Source organism: Carcharodon carcharias (genome assembly GCF_017639515.1).
Source record: "Carcharodon carcharias isolate sCarCar2 chromosome 39 unlocalized genomic scaffold, sCarCar2.pri SUPER_39_unloc_1, whole genome shotgun sequence".
NCBI lineage: Eukaryota > Metazoa > Chordata > Chondrichthyes > Lamniformes > Lamnidae > Carcharodon > Carcharodon carcharias.
In genome coordinates, this window is record NW_024470814.1 from 787,199 (window position 1) to 806,764 (window position 19,566).

Below are 19,566 nucleotides of genomic sequence, written 5' to 3' on the forward strand. Positions count from 1 at the left end.
ACTACCCTTAATCACCTCTATTCTGCAACACAGGCCGAACAGAATGTCTGAATAGATATAAAAACAAAAAAACTGCGGATGCTGGAAATCCAAAACAAAAACAGAATTACCTGGAAAAACTCAGCAGGTCTGGCAGCATCGGCGGAGAAGAAAAGAGTTGACGTTTCGAGTCCTCATGACCCTTCGACAGAACTTGAGTTCGAGTCCAGGAAAGAGCTGAAATATAAGCTGGTTTAAGGTGTGTGTGTGGGGGGCGGAGAGATAGAGAGACAGAGAGGTGGAGGGGGTTGGTGTGGTTGTAGCGACAAACAAGCAGTGATAGAAGCAGATCATCACCTCATCTTCCGACTAGGGACTTTACAGCCTTCCGGACTGAATATTGAATTCAACAACTTTAGGTCGTGAGTCCCCTCCCCCATCCCCACCCCCTTTCTGTTTCCCCCTTCTCTTTTTTTTTTTCCCAATAAATTATAAAGATTTTCCTTTTCCCACCTATTTCCATTATATAAAAAAAAACCCACTAGAGCTATACCTTGAGTGCCCTACCATCCATTCTTAATTAGCACATTCGTTTAGATAATATCACCAACTTTATCTTTAACACCTATGTGTTCTATTGTACTATTGTTGTTGACATCTTTTGATGATCTGCTTCTATCACTGCTTGTTTGTCGCTACAACCACACCAACCCCCTCCACCTCTCTGTCTCTCTATCTCTCCGCCCCCCACACACACACCTTAAACCAGCTTATATTTCAGCTCTTTCCTGGACTCGAACTCAAGTTCTGTCGAAGGGTCATGAGGACTCGAAACGTCAACTCTTTTCTTCTCCGCCGATGCTGCCAGACCTGCTGAGTTTTTCCAGGTAATTCTGTTTTTGTTTTGTCTGAATAGATAGTTGCTTGATGGCCGCCATAGACACGATGGACCGTAGAGCCTGTTTCTATGTTGTATAACACTATGACTCTAACAGAAGCGAAAATTTGAAGCTCTGCTCTTGGCACTCGGTTTGCAATGTAATAAACATGCATAGAGGAATATAGGTGAAAGAGACTTTGAATGAAAGTGGGGTATGGTGAAATCCATTAACCTGAGGTCCGCCGAGCTAGGGGACATGGTTGTGATTTACAATCAAACGCAACACACATTGAAACTGAAATGAGAGAGGGATGCAGTTTCCGCCAGCTCATTTTAGCTAATCCAATAATTAGAACATAAAAGTTCAACAATGTAAATTTCCACCATTACGCGTTTTAAAAAAACGGTCTGCAAGCACCCCTCCCCCATAAAGACCCCGCCGCGCACCCATTCAGCGGCAGAAACAGGAACTACGCCATTTTCTCTTTCACTTCACCAGCGCGTTGACATGAATGAACCGATAACATTCAAAAGGTTTATGTGTGAATCCCATATTTTCACACGTCAATAGGAGCTTTATTCCAGCCTGTTGCAAACCGACCAGGGAATGAATTAGAATTTAATCCGAGTTCCGATGCAGGAAGTCGGAACCTGGACCAAAAAATGGGAGACACAACCACTGAGATTTTATTATATTTTATAATTCAGATTGACTTTTCCTGCCTTCAAACTTGGTTTATTTTAATGTCAGTTTCTCGTCCCTCTGAAATTGGCGGGCATTTTGAAATTGACGAACTGTCAGTTGCTGCTCCACCAATCAGGGCCCAGAAATCCATGCAGCCCGCTGCTCTTTTCAAATTTCTCGGCGGGATTGCGCTGCATCCAATCAGGACAGGAGGGAGGTGACGGACAATGTCTTAAGTAGACAGACACAGAGCGGATTCATCATTCTCAGAGTCTGTGTTCCGCAGCGTTTGTTATCATGGCCAGGACCAAGCAGACAGCGCGCAAGTCGACCGGAGGGAAAGCTCCCCGCAAGCAGCTGGCGACCAAAGCTGCCCGCAAGAGCGCTCCAGCCACGGGCGGCGTGAAGAAGCCCCATCGCTACAGGCCCGGCACTGTGGCTCTGCGGGAGATCCGCCGCTACCAGAAATCCACCGAGCTGTTGATCCGCAAACTGCCCTTCCAGCGCCTGGTGCGGGAGATCGCTCAGGACTTCAAGACCGACCTGCGCTTCCAGAGCTCGGCCGTCATGGCCCTGCAGGAGGCCAGCGAGGCTTACCTGGTGGGGCTCTTTGAGGACACCAACCTGTGCGCCATCCACGCCAAGCGGGTCACCATCATGCCCAAAGACATCCAGCTGGCGCGCCGTATCCGCGGGGAGCGCGCCTAAAAACACCACCTCAGCACCAAGTGCGACAAAGGCTCTTTTAAGAGCCACCAAGTCGGTCAGAGAAAGAGCTGCCATCTCTTAACCACACCAGCACTTTAGCCTCTTAGGCCTACAATTTATTTTCCTCACTTTGTCACCCGGTAACTGACCTTTGTTCCCTTTACCGGATGTTTCAGACGGTCTGAGGTCATTTCAAAGGCGATTATTTTAATGATATGTGAACGTTTTCCTTAATAGAAGAGTTTGGGCATAAATAGATGCAGCACCTACTACTGATGTCCGTAAGATGTAACAGTGCTAGCAGGATGCGTCTCACTCTAACCCACCCGTTCACAGATATCATCAGGAATGTTTTCATTGCGAAGCGATCGGAATGTTCACACATGCACTAAAACCCGGATTCAGTTCCACATGCAACAAAGGCTCTTTTAAACGCCTCCTAGTCGGTCAGAGAAAGAGCAGCGACGTCTTATTAAAAGCTCCAGCTCCTAAAACCCTCAGACCGACAATTTATTTTCATTCATTTTGTTTACCCGGTTCACTCTTTCTACTGCATTTGGGGTTTTGAGTGGATTCTGTTTATATGTGTATGTAATTTCACATCTTTTAATTAGAAATGGGACGAGTTAATTATTAAAGAACGTCTTTCTGAACATTGGCAATTGGTCAAATATAGATGCAGCAGAGTCCTGATGTCTGGATAAGGCAACAGCACCAGTCTCGTTCTAAGCAGCGCTTTCACTGATCGCATAAGAACTATAATGTCATTCCTAATCGATAGATATGTTACCGCACATCCGGATAGACAACAGGTCGCCCCTTTCAATGATTAAGTAAGTGGCTCTGAAAAGAGCCTTTGAGTTCTCAGTTTAAAGAATGGTCGATTCACTTGGTCTTGGTGGCTGCAGAGGCGCCGGACTTCTTGGGCAGTAGCACGGCCTGGATATTAGGCAGCACTCCGCCCTGAGCGATGGTCACCCCTCCCAGCAGCTTGTTGAGCTCCTCGTCGTTACGGACGGCCAGCTGCAGGTGTCTGGGGATGATGCGGGTCTTCTTGTTGTCCCGGGCCGCGTTGCCGGCCAGCTCGAGGATTTCAGCCGTCAGGTACTCCAGCACGGCGGCCAGATAGACCGGGGCTCCGGCACCCACACGCTCAGCGTAGTTACCCTTCCTCAGCAGCCTGTGAACGCGGCCCACCGGGAACTGCAGTCCGGCCCGGGAGGAGCGAGACCTGGCCTTGGACCGAGCTTTCCCACCAGTCTTTCCTCTTCCAGACATTTTAACAATCTCACAAGGACTTTCACAGAGAATGCTGATATCCGCCTTCTTTCAGTTCTCTTATACCCTCAGGAGGAATGGTGGTGCGCTCACAGCTGATTGGTTAAGTGTAATTTTCATATTATTATCCTCATATTCTTCACACTGCCAATCAGATCTCTGCTTGACTCACCAATCTGGAGTCGCTACGAAATTGAATTCGGAAAGAAAGCACGCCAAATCGTCAGTTCCTAACCGATTGTATCTTTCATATTTGAAACTACCGCCAAAAATAAATCAAAAGATAAATCGCACTGAAATCCTAATCGCTGATTCACTTTTTCAGTCTAAGAATGTAATATTCACTCAATCTCTCTCTAATTTGTCTGGTCTGCAGTTTACCTGTATCTGTTAGTTTCTGATTGGGAGCGGGGAGGTTCATGTAACTGACATCAAATGGAAATTCAATCCCCAATTTAGCAAATAACAATCCTTTGTTTTATTCAAGATTGAAAAACTCGCCGGCACATTTGTAAAACGCAAAACTAATTTCTTGCAGAAAATCGCCGTATAAGTTAACATAGTCAGTTCCCAACTATTAAAAGTTATGCCTCCCTTATTGTACTACAACATATTTAATCGCAAGTTGCACACTCGCATTTAAAATCAGGAATCCATTCGTGTTTAAACTCGGTCCTTTTAGCATTCCTAACAGCCGGCGGATATTCAGGCTACATTAACTTGCACCTTATCGTTTCTGAACACTCGTCGAGAAGCAACGGGCCTAATGCTGCTTTTGGAACTGGCCAAGCTAGCCCCCCGTTAAAGAAGCAATGGTAGTGGCCAACTCATCGCCCTCCATACTGATCGGAACAAGTTGTTATATTCGGCACTTGCTGTTTTCTGCAATGGAATAGTGACTTTAGATCTGAACCTCTCCGTCACTGCAATTTATTTATGCATTTTATTCTATAGCTGTCAGGGCCTGGAAGTAAATGTGAGGCGGACTTTGCTTCTGCAACCACCAGCTTTTGACAAGCTGTAAAAACGTCAGATTCCTCCCGTGTGTATCACTCTCTGGTGCAACACACGAAAGGTGTTATCCTTCAGCATCTTTCCGTTTGTGGTACTGCGTCTGACTGCAGGATTAATACTGTAAATGTCATTTCTGTCTACCTTGCCGTGTAGAATTCATTTCTTTTCACAATTTCTGTTTAGGATTGAGAATCGTGTATTTCATTATGTCCTGTTGCTATCTGTGTACTGTGATCGAGATATTTTTGCACGAAGCAGTTATCTTGTATTTCAGGTGAATTTAATTGTACTTCTGTGTATCGCTCAGTATCTGTTATGTACTCAAGAGTGGGATTAATTGTATTTCCTGGTGCAATCAGTGAGAGTGAATTGCATCTGAATCTGTCAATATCTCGAAATAAATGTGAGGTTCAAATTGATACTGATTGATTCAACAACCTTGAGTGAGAGTTGTTTTGTGATAGTCAATCTGTGGCAGGTTATATGACTGTGGGTTTCCTATGTGTATTTTTGACTTTTTTGTGGTGTGTCTGTGTGTGTGTTTGTGTGGGTGCGTGTTTGTGTGTGTGACTCTATCTCTGCATTTAATTTTCTGCTACTCTGTTGAGGTTGGATTCATGCTTTGTTTGTCCTTGCTATGCCTGTGTTTAATTTTTTGTGTGCGTGTGTTTGTGTATGTATGCAAGAGATATTGTGCGCAAGTGCATTTATGTCTGTGTGTTTGTGTGTGTGTGTTTGCTTTGCGTGTTTGTTAGTGCCTGAGTCTGCGAGTGTGGGAGTGTTTGTGTGGGAGTGTGCAGGGCTAATTTCACATTTGTCTTCGTCCGTTACAGGATGTAGTTTTGGAATTAATTTACATGAAATTTAAGTGTCAACCCTGTGACCGTCAGCTGTGTTGGAATTAATTCCCTATATCTGTTATTGTACTGATTGTGTATCTCAAATTTGAGCGCTGAGTATATGACTCCATTATTGTACATTTGTAGGTTTCTTCTGTACTAAATATGTATCCCATGTTTGTGAAATCTATTTCTTCAATGCGTTAATCTATTGCTGTTTCCCGACTCTTTGCAGATTTAGACATGAAGCTTGGCATTTATCAAAGACAGGTTTTATTCAGTTGTTTTGTTTGAACTAAGCTATAGCATTCAGACTGCAACTAGGCAAAAGTCTTTGTGAACGATAATGACACGCTTGAACTTACATGCTGTGTATGTCATATCTGATTGATTCAGTTTGTAACGATCTTCCGTTATGAATCATAGTGAGTATATTGACCTGGAACGTGTCGTTTATCCATGCTCTATGACTTACAATTACACTTTATCCTTGTTTCAGATATAGCATACGTTCTTTGGAGGGGAATTGAACGTGTTGCACTGTGGGAACCGAGGGACCATTCTTAGTTTTAATTTTGTACATTTCAGTTAGTTGCTCTATCTGTAGCTAAAACTACCCTCTTCTGAAATGAACGAGCTGCCTTTTAACCTGATAATGTTTGTGATTTTGGACTAGGATTGATGGACCTACCAATCTGTGGTGCTCAGTGAGAGTGAATTGGGGAGAAATATTTTCTCCCCCCTGTTGTATTTGACTGTTGCATTGTACATGTCTATCTGAAAGTTGAGATCAATGTGAATCTGATTCCTGCTCTCAGTGACGGTGGAACTGCTGTTCTGTCTGTGCTTTTTGAATAATAATGTACCTATGTCCATTCGAAGCAGAGGGCTGCATAACTATTTTAGCTGGGGAATCAGTATACCCTCAGGAGGAATGGTGGTGCGCTCAGAGCTGATTGGTCAATTATATTATAGCTCATAATATTCTTCATATTACCAATCAGATTTGTGCCTGACTCACCAATGCGGGCAAGCAACATATGAAGTTGGAAGTTAAGGGCGCCAAGTCATCAGTTAAACAAACGATTTTATATTTCAAATTGAAAACAACCGCCAAAAAAAGTAATCGAAGGAAATATCGCACAGAAATCGTCTTAGCTAAACAAAGGAAAAATCCTATACAAATCGTTCTAATGCTTAACGTTAAAGCAGTTCTGTTACAGAATGTTAGAAGTTTTCTCGCACTCTTTTCCTCACCTACAGTTTACCCGAAACTGTCAGTTTCTGCTTTTGCCTTTGGACAAGAAGACAATAAAGGCGCCAATTTTCCGTAATCAAACAATTTGTTTTATACATTTTCGTGAGTGTCAAGAGCGGAGTGCATATTTTTTGGCGTAAATCTGCCAGTATTGAAACTGAGGCTTGCTATACCGCCAGGGCTTATACGGACTGAATTGATCAAATCAACTTTTATAATGCTGCGGAGGGATAGCATATTTGAGGGATGAAAGATAGGCTCTGCTTGATTACATTTATGCAACAAGGCAGGGTCTATTCTGAAGCAGTAAGCTTACGTTGTATTCACAGTTTTGGTGCCCTCGCTTGAGGAAGGATGTAGTTGCACTGGAGGCGGTTTGGAGGAGGTTCACTAGATTGATTCCAGAGATGCAAGGCCAATCTAATGAGGAATTAGCAGTTTAGGCCGAAAGTTGCCGAATTTGGAAGGATGAGAGGAGATCTAATTGCGGTATTTAAGATGCTAAAGGGGATAGACAAAGTAGACATAGAGCGAATGTTTCCCCAAGTGGAGCATTCTAGAAGGAAAGGCCATAGTTTTAGTTTAAGGGGTGGTAGATTTAAATCAGAGATTAGGAGGAATTACTCTTCTCAAAGGGTCATGAATGTGTGGAACTAATTACCTCAGAGTGCAGTGGATGCTGGGTCGCTGAATAAATTAAAGGAGGAGATAGACATATTTTAATTAGGAAAACATTGAAAGGTTAGGTGGAGAGGGCTGGAAATTGGAGTTGTGGCCAAAATGATATGAGCCATGATCGTAATGAATGGGCGGCAGGATCAGGTGTTTAATTGCCTACTCCTGCTCCTAATTTGTTTGTTTTTATGTATTCCAGACAAAAAATAACAATGACAATTCTCCGCCGGCTATGTGATTCTGGGATTAAGCCTACCCATCATTATTTGGTATTGAAATGTAGCTTTCATTCACTGACACTCCATGGTCAATAATATTGAGTTTTTCTTCCTAAATTGAAATCACCGAAATATGTTTCTGTTTTTGTTTTTATCTCTGCATCATTCAGTTTTAAGTCAGCGTCGATTTTACCTGGTGCATGTCAATCCCTGGACATTATGTTATGTATCAGTCGACATATGTTGCTGCTAACATCCGAGTATGTTTCTATTGTCATTTTATTCTACACATTAACTGTTAGATCCTGCTATGGGTGTATGGAATACCTGTCTCTTCATGATATATAAATGTGAACTTTAATCTGTAATGGCTATTATTCCAACAACAAAAAATAGGGAAAAACAAGGAATGACAGACCGATTGTCTATTATGTCATAACAGGACACTTAGACAATATCAACAAAATTGGATAAAGGCAGCACGCATTTATGAAAGGAAATCATGTTGGCCAAACCTATTGGAGCTTTTCTGGAGAGGTAACAAGCAAAATCGACAAGGGAAAAACAAATGATGTGGTGCATTTGGATTTTCAGAAAGCTGTTGATAAAGAGGTTAGTGTACTACATTGAAGTGCATTGGATGGGGTAATATATGGGCATGGATTGAGAAAAGAGTAGCAAATAGGAAACAGAGAGCAGGAATAAATCAGTCTTTTTGAGAATGGCAGGAAGTGACAAGTGATGTAGCGAAGAGATCAGTGCCTGGGCCACAATATTCAGAATAAACAACAATTATTTTGATGAAAGAACCAAAGGTAATATTTCTAAGATTGCTGATGACATAAAGCTAGGAGGGATGGTGAGAGAGAGGAGGAAATTAAGAGTGTTCATGGAGATTGAGAGAAGATGAGAGTGGACAAAAACAGGGCAGACTCTGTAAAGTGTGGATAAATATGAATTTATCCACTTTAGCACATAAAATAGAATGGCAGAGTTTACTTAAATAGTGATAAATTGGGCAATTCTGATATACAGGGTTACCTCCGTGTGGCAAATGATCACCAGGCAGATTCATGGGCTGGAAGGGTTGTTGCATGAGGAGAAATTGGACAGTTTTGATATGTATTCACTGAAGTTTTGTAGAATGAAAGGGGGACATAGTTAAAATACTGACAGGGCTGAACAGACCTGATGCAGGGATGATGTTTCTTCTGACTGGGAAGTATAGAACAAGTGTTCATAATCTCAGGATAGGGGGTAGGCCATTTAGGACTGTGATGAGCAGAAATTTCTTCACTCGGAGGGTGGTGAACATGTGATCGAGCTGCATTCATTTTGTTACCTCCAGTATCTTGTATTATTGGTGAATGAATATATTTTCCCCTCTGTGTATCACTCACTATTTGTGATTTTTGCATGAGTTGGATGAACTCTATATCTAATATGTTATTGCATTTGCGACAAATGTGGGATTTCATTTGAATGTCTCAACATCTGGAATTAGATGTGAAGTTCAAGTAGTTGTTCATATAGTCAATCTGTTTCTGGGATTCTGAATGTGACTGCGACTCAGTACTGGTCAGGTTCTGGTAAGTGATTGCTGGTGTTGGCCTTTCGATGTGAATGTCTAGTTGTTTTACGTTCTAGCACTTCCTGACTTGTAACTGAACCTTTTTTTTCTCACTCTCTCCATCAGTTTTGTGGCAAGTGAATGTGAGTTCTATTCTTTATCTCTCAATAACTGCATTGTGAGTGTGGGTCATTCTTGCAATTGCCAGTTGTAGATATGTGTCTGGAGTGCAAAGGAATTGGTTTAATTCTGTAAATCTCTGTCTTGTTGATGTGTTGTTGATTTTACATTATAACTCTCGGTCTCTTTTATGAGAATAAATATTATTGTGTTTTTTGGCAGTCTCTGCTATGTGAGTGGTGTTAGTTTATTCCCTACTCTTGTCAATATGTATTTGGTGAGTTAAGGTTTAATATCTTCTTGTTTTCTCAAATGTATTTACATGAATATCTCCAATTTTCCTGTATAGACTGTGTATTTTAATTTTCCGCCAGTCAGCTTCTAGTATTTGAGCATGATTTCACTCGATATCTTTCTGTCTCTTGCATGTGTGCCTTGGTGAAACATATTTTATATCTGTCAGTGTCTGGTGCATTTATTATTTAAATGTCAGCCATCTTTCAGTGAATATGACTTTTATTTTTGTGTCTTTTTAGTGATTTTACTTTTATATATTTTTGTAAATTAGGTAACTGGTCCAGAATCTTAACCTGCAGCTAATCAGTTGTGTCTCACTACCTTGTTAGATTTAACTAAGTGGCAAAAGTTTACTTGCAATGTTTATGTTCCTGCAAATTTGCAGCTGTGTATGTGTATGAGTAATATCTGCTCCTTAACTACCAGCACAGCATTTAATTGTTTAAATACTGTCCAAGTTCCATGTATGTACTCACATATGCTGTGTGTGTGTGTGTGTGTGTGTGTGTGTGTGTATGTGTGTGTGTGCATGTGTGTTTGATTGACATTCATGAAATTTTAGCAATTCCATTTCTGTGTTGCAGTGTTTTTATGTGCTTGTGTATGTGTGAGGGTTTGTGTCTGTAGGTGTGAATGTTTGTGAATATCTGCGTGACTGTGTGTGGGAATTAAAGTGTAAGTTTTTTTACTGTGTGCATGTGTGTGTTTGTGAGAGTGAGTGTGAGGTCCTGGGTGTGCCTGTGCTTAAGTTTCTGTGTGCGTGTGTTTGTGTATGAGTGCAAGAGATGGTGTGCGCATTTGTGTTCATGTATGTGTCCCTGTGTGTGTGTCTTTGCGTTGCATGTGTGTCTGTCTGTATTAGAGTATGATTCTGCGGGTTTGTGAGTGTTTGTGTGGGAGTGTGCAGGGCTAATTTCCCATTTGTCTTTCTCTGGTACAGAATGTAGTTTTGGAATTAATTTACATGAAATTTAAGTGTCTACCCTGTGACCGTCAGCTGTATTGAAATTAATTCCCTATATCTCAGTTATTGTACTGATTGTGTATCTCATACTTATGCTCTGTGTATATGAATCCATTATTGTACAAGTGTAGATTTTGTCTTTACCTAACATGTATCCCATGTATGTTTGTGAAAACTATTTCTTCAATGCATTAATCTGTTACTGTTTCCCGGCTCTAATGCACATTTAAATATGAAACTTTGCATTTATCAAAAACAGGTTTCATTCATTGGTCTTGTGTGAACTAAGGTGTATCCTTCAGGCTGCTACTCCGCCAAAGTCTTTGTGAATGAGACGCTGGAACTCATGTTAAGTATGTCATATCTGTTTGAATCAGTTTGTAATGATCTTACTTTATGAATCACAGTGAGAATATTGACCTGGCACGTGTTGTATATTCATGCTGTATTCATTAAAATTGCACTTTCTCTTTATTTCTGAGATATTATGGAATCTTTGGAGGGGAATTACATGTTTTCCACTGTGAACACCCAGGTTAGATTTTTAGGATTAATTTTGTTCATTTCAATCTGTAGCTAAGACTGCACTCTTCTAAAATTGATGAGCTGCCTTATAATCTGATAATGTTTGTGGTTTTGGACTGAGATTGCTGGACCTACCATTCTGCGGTGTTCAGTGAGTGTGAATTGGGGAAAAATATTCTGTCTCCCCATGATGTATTTGAAACTTGAGTTCAATGTGAATCTGATTCCTGCTCTCTGTGACAACAGAGCTGCTGTTCTGTTCTGACGCTTTGAGCAATAAATTTGCCTATGTCTATTCGAAGCAGAGGGCTGCATGATTATTTTAGATGAGGAATCAATACCTTGGCCCTGGTGCACAAGGGGAGGTGGTGGCTCAATGTTATATCATTATGAGATTGCAGGAGCGAGAGTATGTGTTTGTGTGTGTGTGTGGGTGCCTATATTTACCTGCCAGTCTATATTATTGGAGAAATTACTTACTTCTGCACTATTTATATTTTGCTTTGTGAATGTGGGCTCACACTGTATCTTCCACTTTTTAACATCTTACTATGGGTTTATTTGTTTCCTGCTTGTGCATGGGGATTTCAAAATGCACCTAGTTATTTGCAGCTGTGACATTGTGTGTTTTATTTTTATAAATGTTGTAATTGATTCTGGGTTTTTATTCTTGATCTTTTCCTCTCTGTAATGCACTTGTGGCTATCATTCTATGCCTGAATTGTGAGGATGCATCTGACATTCATTGCTTCTGACATGTAATGCATACTTTACTCATTGCCTCTCAGTTAAAGGTATGTGGATGTGCAGATTTTATTCTGTATGTACAATGCTGTGATATATCAGTGTGATTCATTTTCCTATTGTTTATGTCAGGATCAGAAATGTGACAATGGAAAAAATTTGCTGAAACTCAGGTTATTTTAAATGAGTGAGAACTTATTCATTTGCTGCCAATCCCTGGTATGAGAAGGTGTGGATTAATCTAAGCCTATTTTCTTGAATGTGAGTAATGTCTTTTCCGGTGGTCTGCTTGCATCTTATAGCTCTTTGTAGATTTTGCTGTGAACATGTCAGCCTGTGTTACTTGAGTGTGACGTTCACATTGCAGCTTTCAATTTAGTGTGTGAGCATGGACCTCCCCCCACCTTAACAGCCCCGCACACTAGCCCTGGCTGTAACACTTGGTCTTTGGTGCAGGCTGTTATGTTTTAATCAGCAACTTACAGATTTTGATGCATTTTCCCATTTGATTTTACTGTAGCTTTGAACATTCTTGCTATTTTGAAAAGTCAGTGATGGAAAAATTGATTTCCTTCTTCACCTCTCTATCTCCGGTATGTTTCTGTAGTTTCACAATGTCAATATCTGCTTTGTGAGTTAAGGTTTCAACTTTCTTGTTTGTAGAGATCTGTCAATATAACTAATCTGAGAATATTGCTCTGGCATGTGATGTTTATGCGCATCTCTATTAATGAATATGTACTTTATCATTAACTGGGGATGTGATGGCGAAGTTGTATTTACATTGAGCTAGTAATCTGGAGACCCAGTGTAATGTTCTGTGTTCGAACACTGCCACGGGAGGTCGTGGAATTTGAAATCAATAAAAATATGAATTGAATTAATGATCACCATGAAACCATTGTCAATTGTGTTAAAAACACTTCTGGCTCATTAATATGCTTTAGAGAAGGAAATTTGCCATCCTTGTACATGTGACTCTAGACCCACACTTAAATGCCCTCTGAAATGGCCTAGCTAGCCACTCAGTTGTAACAAACAGCTACAAAGAGGCAATTGACAATGTTAGTCTTAGCCCTGTCGACCCTGAAGGACAAGAGCAGCAGATAGATGAAAATACCATCACCTGGAAGTTCCCCTTCAGGGCACTCACCATTCTGACTTGGAAATATGCTGCCATTGTTGTGTCAAATTCCTGGAAATCACTGCCCCACAGAACTGTGGGTGTAGCTACACAACAGGGACTGCAAAGTTTCAAGAAAGCAGCTCACCACCACCTTCTCAAGTGCAACTAAATGCAGGCCCAGAAAGGCTCAGGAATGAATAAAATAAAGGTAAAATATTGTATGAAATCTTTGATATTAAATGTATTGTGTTGCTTTATGAATGCTGGGTACATTCAGGGATTAAATCTGTAAATTTCAATCATCTTTATTACATGAAATGTAAATTGCAGCCAATGTTCCACTCTTGTGACATGCATGGAATAAACTTCAATCTGATTATGCCTGTGAGTTTGGACTGAAATTGGTGGACCTGCCATTCAGAGGTACTGAGTAGGAGTGTATTGTGATTATTCCAACCATCTCCCCAACCCCCACTCCCCTCTGAGTGTTTGACTATTGAATTAACACATGTATCTGGTATGACATCAATTTGACTCTGACTATTTCTGTTCATGGTGATGGTGGAAATGATGTTCTGTCTGTATCTCTGCAATCTGTGAGTAATATCATACCTGCTGTCAGTCAGAAGGAGGCGCCTGCACTTTTAATTTGGCTGGGAGAATCATCAGCTTGAAACTGATTCCTTCATGTATTTGCCTAGAGGAAGAAATATATCTCTTGTAACTCAAGATCAGCAGAGATTTTGAAAGATCAATTAAAACTGTTAACTGATAATCAATTTTTATAATGCTCTGCAAATCATAAAGAACAATAAAATAATACAATGTCTGATCCCAATTCAGCACCCTGCTGCGGTACTTTTCCAACAATTGAGTGACATTCAGAAACAATCCTGACCTGTCCTGCTCCAAGGATGTCACTACCCGAGGGGACAGAGACATTGATGCAGGTCAGCTTTCAATCTCCAGCTCCCATTGTAAGGGCCGTCAATTGAAACCAACAGCGGCTGCTACAATGTTTCTATAACACTTATCACTTGAAAAGCTGGTGCCTGCGATAGATGATCTTTACATGATTGTTCCCCATCCTCGCTGTCCGCCTGTTTCCACTGTTCACCTTCCAAATGCGAACAAGTTGCATGAATCAGCAGCTAAACTTGGAATATGCTTTACAGGTTTGAGGGGAGAAAAATCCCAAAGTTTTCGTTTGCAGCTTCCTCAGGTTGTGTCTCCCTCAGCAGGGTCACACACAGCCCCAGAAAGGCCTCTCCCCGTCCACCCGCTCACTCCAAGTTCCGGAACTGTTCCCGCTTCGCTCCGCCACTTAAAAACAGCCCCGGTTCTCCCTGAACTGACCCCGTGTCAAAGTTGATTTCTGTGTCTCCACGGACAAACCGGAGCACAGCTGGAATCAGAACGCTGTTTACTCGCTTACCTGGGCACTAATATTTGTATTTCTATCTCTTTGAAACAAAGGTTTCTCTCTCACTGAGTGAAAAGCTTTCAATGGCAGAGTCCGGGAGAAGGAAGGCGCATGCGCTCTTCTAGTCATGTCTGAGAAACTGAAGGCCGCCACAGCAATGCGCATGCGCCTCTCGGGTTTTGACGTCACAGTACAAACGACATTTGCTCCTCCCCTCGGGCAATGTTCTCCACCTTGAGCATCACAATTGGGGCTGAGGGCAATGTGCAGAGTTTTAGGCTGGTGGTCGATACTTGTATGAAGTTCAAAATGATATCGTTCCCTGCAGCATCTTTGCTGTTCATTCAGCGGTTTAGGAAATCAATCCGACCAGTGAATCTATGTCAGAAACAAAATTACCTGGAAAAACTCAGTAGGTCTGTCAGCATCTGTGCAGAGAAAGACTGTCTTTCAGCCCCACAGATGCTGCCAGACCTGCTGAGTTCTCCAGTGTTTTTTGTTTTTGTTTCAGACTTCCAGCACCGCATTTTTTCCCCTTATCCCAGTGAAACTACGTGATCGCTGTAGCAGCGCAGAAGTTCATATCTGATGGCAATATAACCCATTTTGATATAACCAGATTGAAACTGTCAATCACTGCGCGTCATATCAAACAATTTGAGACGAAATTTTCCAGAGAGCTCCAGAGGTTTTGGAACATTACATTTCGGATAGTATTCACCTCACCCTCTTGCACTTTCCTGTTTGTGTGACAGAAATGTGTCTGCTTCTGGCCCAGTATTAGTGGGAGCTGAATCGCGTCATCTCTAAACGCTGGGGGTCTGTCAGCTTTCAATTAGTTTTACCGATCAGGTTCAGAAACTTCGGTGTTTCAAAAGGAAAACCTGTCAATCTTCTAAGTTCCAATGATTATAATTCATCTTGCTCAAGATTCGCTCATCAGTCAACAATATCATTCCAGGAATCTACTCCTGAACATTTACTGATCTATTCATTGGTTCCAGCAGATATTTGCAACACAATTATTAATTGTGATGTGCGCATATTCTATTGTAACGCTGATAATATGTCTGCCTCTATCCGATGATAGATATTAGAACCAATCGATCCTATCTTGTCACATGGTAGGAACTGAGAGACTGCTCTCTCTTTCTCTCTCTCTCTCTCTCGCCGAATGAAAGTGCAAAATAGGCCATTCGGCCCATCGAATTTGAACGGACACGTGAGGAACACCTGACCTACCTACCTAATCCCATTTACCAGCCCCTGACCCCTTGAATGTTTTGACGTGCCAAGGGGTCATCCAGGTACTTTTTAAGGGATGTGAGTCAACCCGCCTCCACCACCCTCCCAGGCAGCGCATTCCAGACATCAACACCGTCCGGGTAAAAAAGTTTTTCCTCACATCCCCCTAAACATCCTGCTCCTCACCTTGAATTTATGCCCCCTTGTGACTGACCCTTCAACTAAGGGGAACAGCTGCTTACTATGCACCCTGCCCAAGCCCATCATAATCTTGTACCCGTCTGTCAGGTCTCCCCTCAGTCTTCTCTGCTCCAACGGAAACAACCCAAGTCCATCCGACCTCTCTTAATAACTTAATAACTTTCATCCAAGGCAACATCTTGGTGAATCTCCTCTGCAACCCCTCCAGCACAATCACTTCCTTCATATACTGTGGCAACCAGAACTGCACACATTACTGCAGCTGTGGCCTCAATAAGGTTCTATACAACTCCAACCTGATCTCTTTTTTTAAATCTATGTCTCAATTGTTAAAGGCAAGTGTCCCATACGCCTTTTCCCCCAATCCACTAATATACCCCTCCGCCTTCAGAGATCTATAGACACACACAGCAAGGTCCCTTTGTTCCTTAGAACTTCCAAGTGTCATGCCGTTCATTGATTATTTCATTGTCAAATTACTCCTTCCAAAGTATATCACCTCACACTTTTCAGGGTTAAATACCATCGGCCACTTATCTGCCCATTTTACCATCCCGTCTATATCTTCCTGTAGCTCAAGAAACTCAACCTCACTGTTAAACACCCGGGCCCATCATTGTGCCATTTGCATACTTACTATCTCACCCCCCACATGGTCATCTATGTCATTCATATAATTGAAAAATAATAGCGGGACGAGCAAAGCACCCTCTCGTACTCCACTGGACACTGGTTTCCAGTCACTAAATAATCCTTCTGTCATCACCCTCCGCCTCATACAACTAAGCAAATTTTGAATCCACCTTAGCAAATTACTCTGTATCCCATGAGTATTTGCCTTCTTTACAAGTCTCCAATATGGGGCATTGTCAAAGGCTTTGCTGAAATCCATATAAACTACAACAAATGCACTGCACTCATCTGCACCTCTGCTCAAAAAAATCAGTCAACTTTGTTAGGCATGACCTCCCTCTGATAAAGACATGCCGACTATCCCTAATCAAACCTTGCCTCTACAAGTGCAGATAGATATGGTCCTTCAGAACTTTCTCCAATAGTTTCGCTACAACTGAGGTGAGACTCATTGGCTCTTCTCCATTCCTCTAAAACCTCACACGTGGCCAGGGAGGAACTAAAAATTTCACCAGAGCCCCAGCGATCTCGTCCCTTGCCTCCCTCAGTAGTCTGGGACAAAAATCATGAAGACTTGAATATTTGTCCACTTTTAAGCCTGCCAACACCTCCAATACCTTATATCTATTTGATTAAGAACCTTGCAGTCTCTCTCCCTGAGTTCGGTAACTTCATCCTCATTCCCTTGTGTGAAGATTGACATGAAGTATTCATTCCACGCTCTAGTGATGTCCTTTGGCTCCACCCACAGATTGCTCCCTTGGTCCCTTATGGGCCACATTCTCTCCCTGGTTAACCTCTTCCCATAGATATACTTATCCAATAAAGTGAGATTTTACCTACTTGTACAGCCAGAGCTTTCTTATATCGCCTCCTTGCTCTCCAAATTGCTTTAAGATCTATCCTGCACTGTCTGTATTCTACTATTGCCTCTGCTGATTTGCTTCCCTTGTACCTACTAAAAGCATCGCTTTTCCTTCTCATCATTATCTGAATATCTCTGGTCATCCATGTTTCTCTGAGCTTGTTACTACTTCCTATCACCTAGAGGGAATATCTTGAGAATGTAATCTCACCATTTCCTTTTTAAACCACCCCACCCCCCACACTGTTCCTCTGTATAATTCCCCACAAGAAGTTTTACCGATCAGGTTCAGAATATTTGGTGTTCCAAAAAGAAAACTTCTCAATCTTCTAAGTTCCAATGATTCTAATTCAATTGCTCAAGATTCCCTCATCAGTCAATAATATCAGTCCAGGAATCTACTCATGAACATTCTCTGAACTATTTCAAGGGAAATATATCCCTCTCTGGTTCCGCGGATATTTGCTACACAATTATTAATTGTGACGTGTGCATGTTCTAATGAAACGCTGATAAAGTGTCTGGCTCAATCCGATGATTGATATGAGGACCAATCGATGTTATGTTGACACATGGTAGGAACAGAGAGACTGCTCTCTCTCTCGCTCTCTCACATACACACACAGAATCACAGAATCATAGTGCAAAGATGTTCTTCGGCACACCGAGTCTGCACCAACAAGTGAGAAACACGTGACCTAATCCCATTTACCAGCACTTGGACCATTGAATGTTATGACGTGCCAAATGCTCATCCAGGTACTTTTCAAAGAATGTGAGGCAACCTGAGTCCACCACCCTCCCAGGCAGTGAATTCCAGACTGTCACCAGTCTCTGGGTAAAAAAGGTTTTTCCTCACATCTCCCAAAACCTCCTGCCTCTCACCTTGAACTTATGCCCCCTTGTGACTCACCCTTCAACTAAAGGGAACATGCACCCTTTCCATTCCCCTCATAATCTTGTACACCTCGATCAGGTTGCCCCTCAGACTTCTCTGCTCCATCGGAAGCAACTCAAATATATTCATACTCTCTACATAAATTAAATGTTTCATCCAAGGCAACAGCCTGGTGAATCTCCACTGCACCCTGTACAGTGCAATCACATCCTTCATACACTGCAGCGAACAAAACTGCACGCAGTAGTCCAGCTGTGGCCTCACTAAGGTTCCATGCAACACCAACATGACCTCCCTAATTTTTGTAATCTATGCCTCGATTGATAAAGGCAATTGTCCCATATGCCTTGTTCACCGCCCCACTAATGTGCACCTCCGTCTTCAGAGATCTATGGACACACACGCCAAGTTCCCTTTCTTCCTCAGCACTTCCTAATGCCATGCGGTTCATTGAATGCTTCATTGTCATATAAGATCTTCGAAAGTGTTTCACCTCACACCTTTCAGGGTTAAATTCCATCTGCCACTTATCTGCCTATTTGACCATCCCATCTATATCTTCCTGTAGACCAAGACACTCAACATCAAAGTTAACCACGCAGCCAATTGTTGTGTCATATGCAAACCTACTAATCCTACCACCCAGAGAGTCATTTATGTCATTTATATAAATGACAAATAGGGGACAGTGAAGAGAACCCTGTGGTACCCCACTGGGCAATGTCTTCCTGTCACTAAAGCAGCCTTCTGTCATCACACTCGGCCTCTTACACATAAACCAATTTTGAATCCACCTTATCAAATTACCATGTATCCCATTGTGCATTTGCCTTCTTTAAAAGTCTCTCATGTGGGACCTTTTCAAAGGCTTTGCTGAAATCCATATAAACTACATCAACTACACAACCCTTATGTACACACCTGGACATTTCCTCAAAAAATGCAATCAAATTTGTAAGGTATGACCTCCGTCTGACGAAGCCATGCTGACTATTCCTCATCAAGTAGAAATAGATATTCTCCTTCAGAAATTTCTCCAATAGCTTCCCTACAACTGACTTGAGACTCACTGGCCTTTATCTCCTTGGCTTATCTCTACAGCCCTTCTTAAATAGGTAAACTACAATAGTTGTTCTCCAGTTCTCTGGTACCTGCCCCGTGGCTGGAAAGGAATTAAAAGTTGGGGTCAGAGACCATGCGATCTCCTCCCTTGTGTTCGGCAGCAGTCTAGGTCACAAATCATCTGGACCTGGAAATTTGTCCAATTTCAAGCCTGCCAACGCCTCCAATACCTTGTTACTCCCTATATCAATTTACTTAAGAACCTCTCAGTCTCTCTCTCCGAGTTCGATAACTTCATTCTCATTCTCTTGTGTGATGACAGATGTGAAGTATTCATTCAATGCTCTAGCAAAGTACTC

At 41.9% G+C, this 19,566-nt stretch overlaps 3 protein-coding genes across 4 annotated transcripts in view; 1 reads left to right on the plus strand and 2 right to left on the minus strand.

The window, feature by feature from the left end:
* LOC121274869 (histone H2AX) overlaps positions 1–19,566 on the minus strand; it is a 57,324-nt gene that overhangs the window by 20,506 nt on the left and 17,252 nt on the right. The window contains exons 1-2 of one of the 2 annotated variants that reach the window (XM_041182255.1): positions 14,316–14,340; positions 13,493–13,577 (exon numbers count right to left, since the gene is read on the minus strand). The exons of the other annotated variant lie outside the window; for it this stretch is intronic. The gene's annotated coding sequence lies outside the window, so the exon portion shown is untranslated. Of the gene's footprint in view, positions 1–13,492; positions 13,578–14,315; positions 14,341–19,566 lie in introns of those variants that run through there. 2 annotated transcript variants of the gene reach the window in all.
* LOC121274912 (histone H3) lies at positions 1,842–2,252 on the plus strand. The gene has a single exon (XM_041182293.1). The coding sequence runs from the start codon at positions 1,842–1,844 to the stop codon at positions 2,250–2,252; it is 411 nt and encodes a 136-aa protein (XP_041038227.1).
* On the minus strand, positions 3,138–3,539 carry LOC121274892 (histone H2AX-like). Its single transcript, XM_041182283.1, has one exon. The coding sequence runs from the start codon at positions 3,528–3,530 to the stop codon at positions 3,138–3,140; it is 393 nt and encodes a 130-aa protein (XP_041038217.1). The 5' UTR covers positions 3,531–3,539.

Bases quoted from the DNA above. Each gene is read 5' to 3' on its own strand.
- LOC121274912 (XM_041182293.1), top strand. From the start codon at position 1,842: ATGGCCAGGACCAAGCAGACAGCGCGCAAGTCGACCGGAGGGAAAGCT.
- LOC121274892 (XM_041182283.1), bottom strand. From the start codon at position 3,530: ATGTCTGGAAGAGGAAAGACTGGTGGGAAAGCTCGGTCCAAGGCCAGG.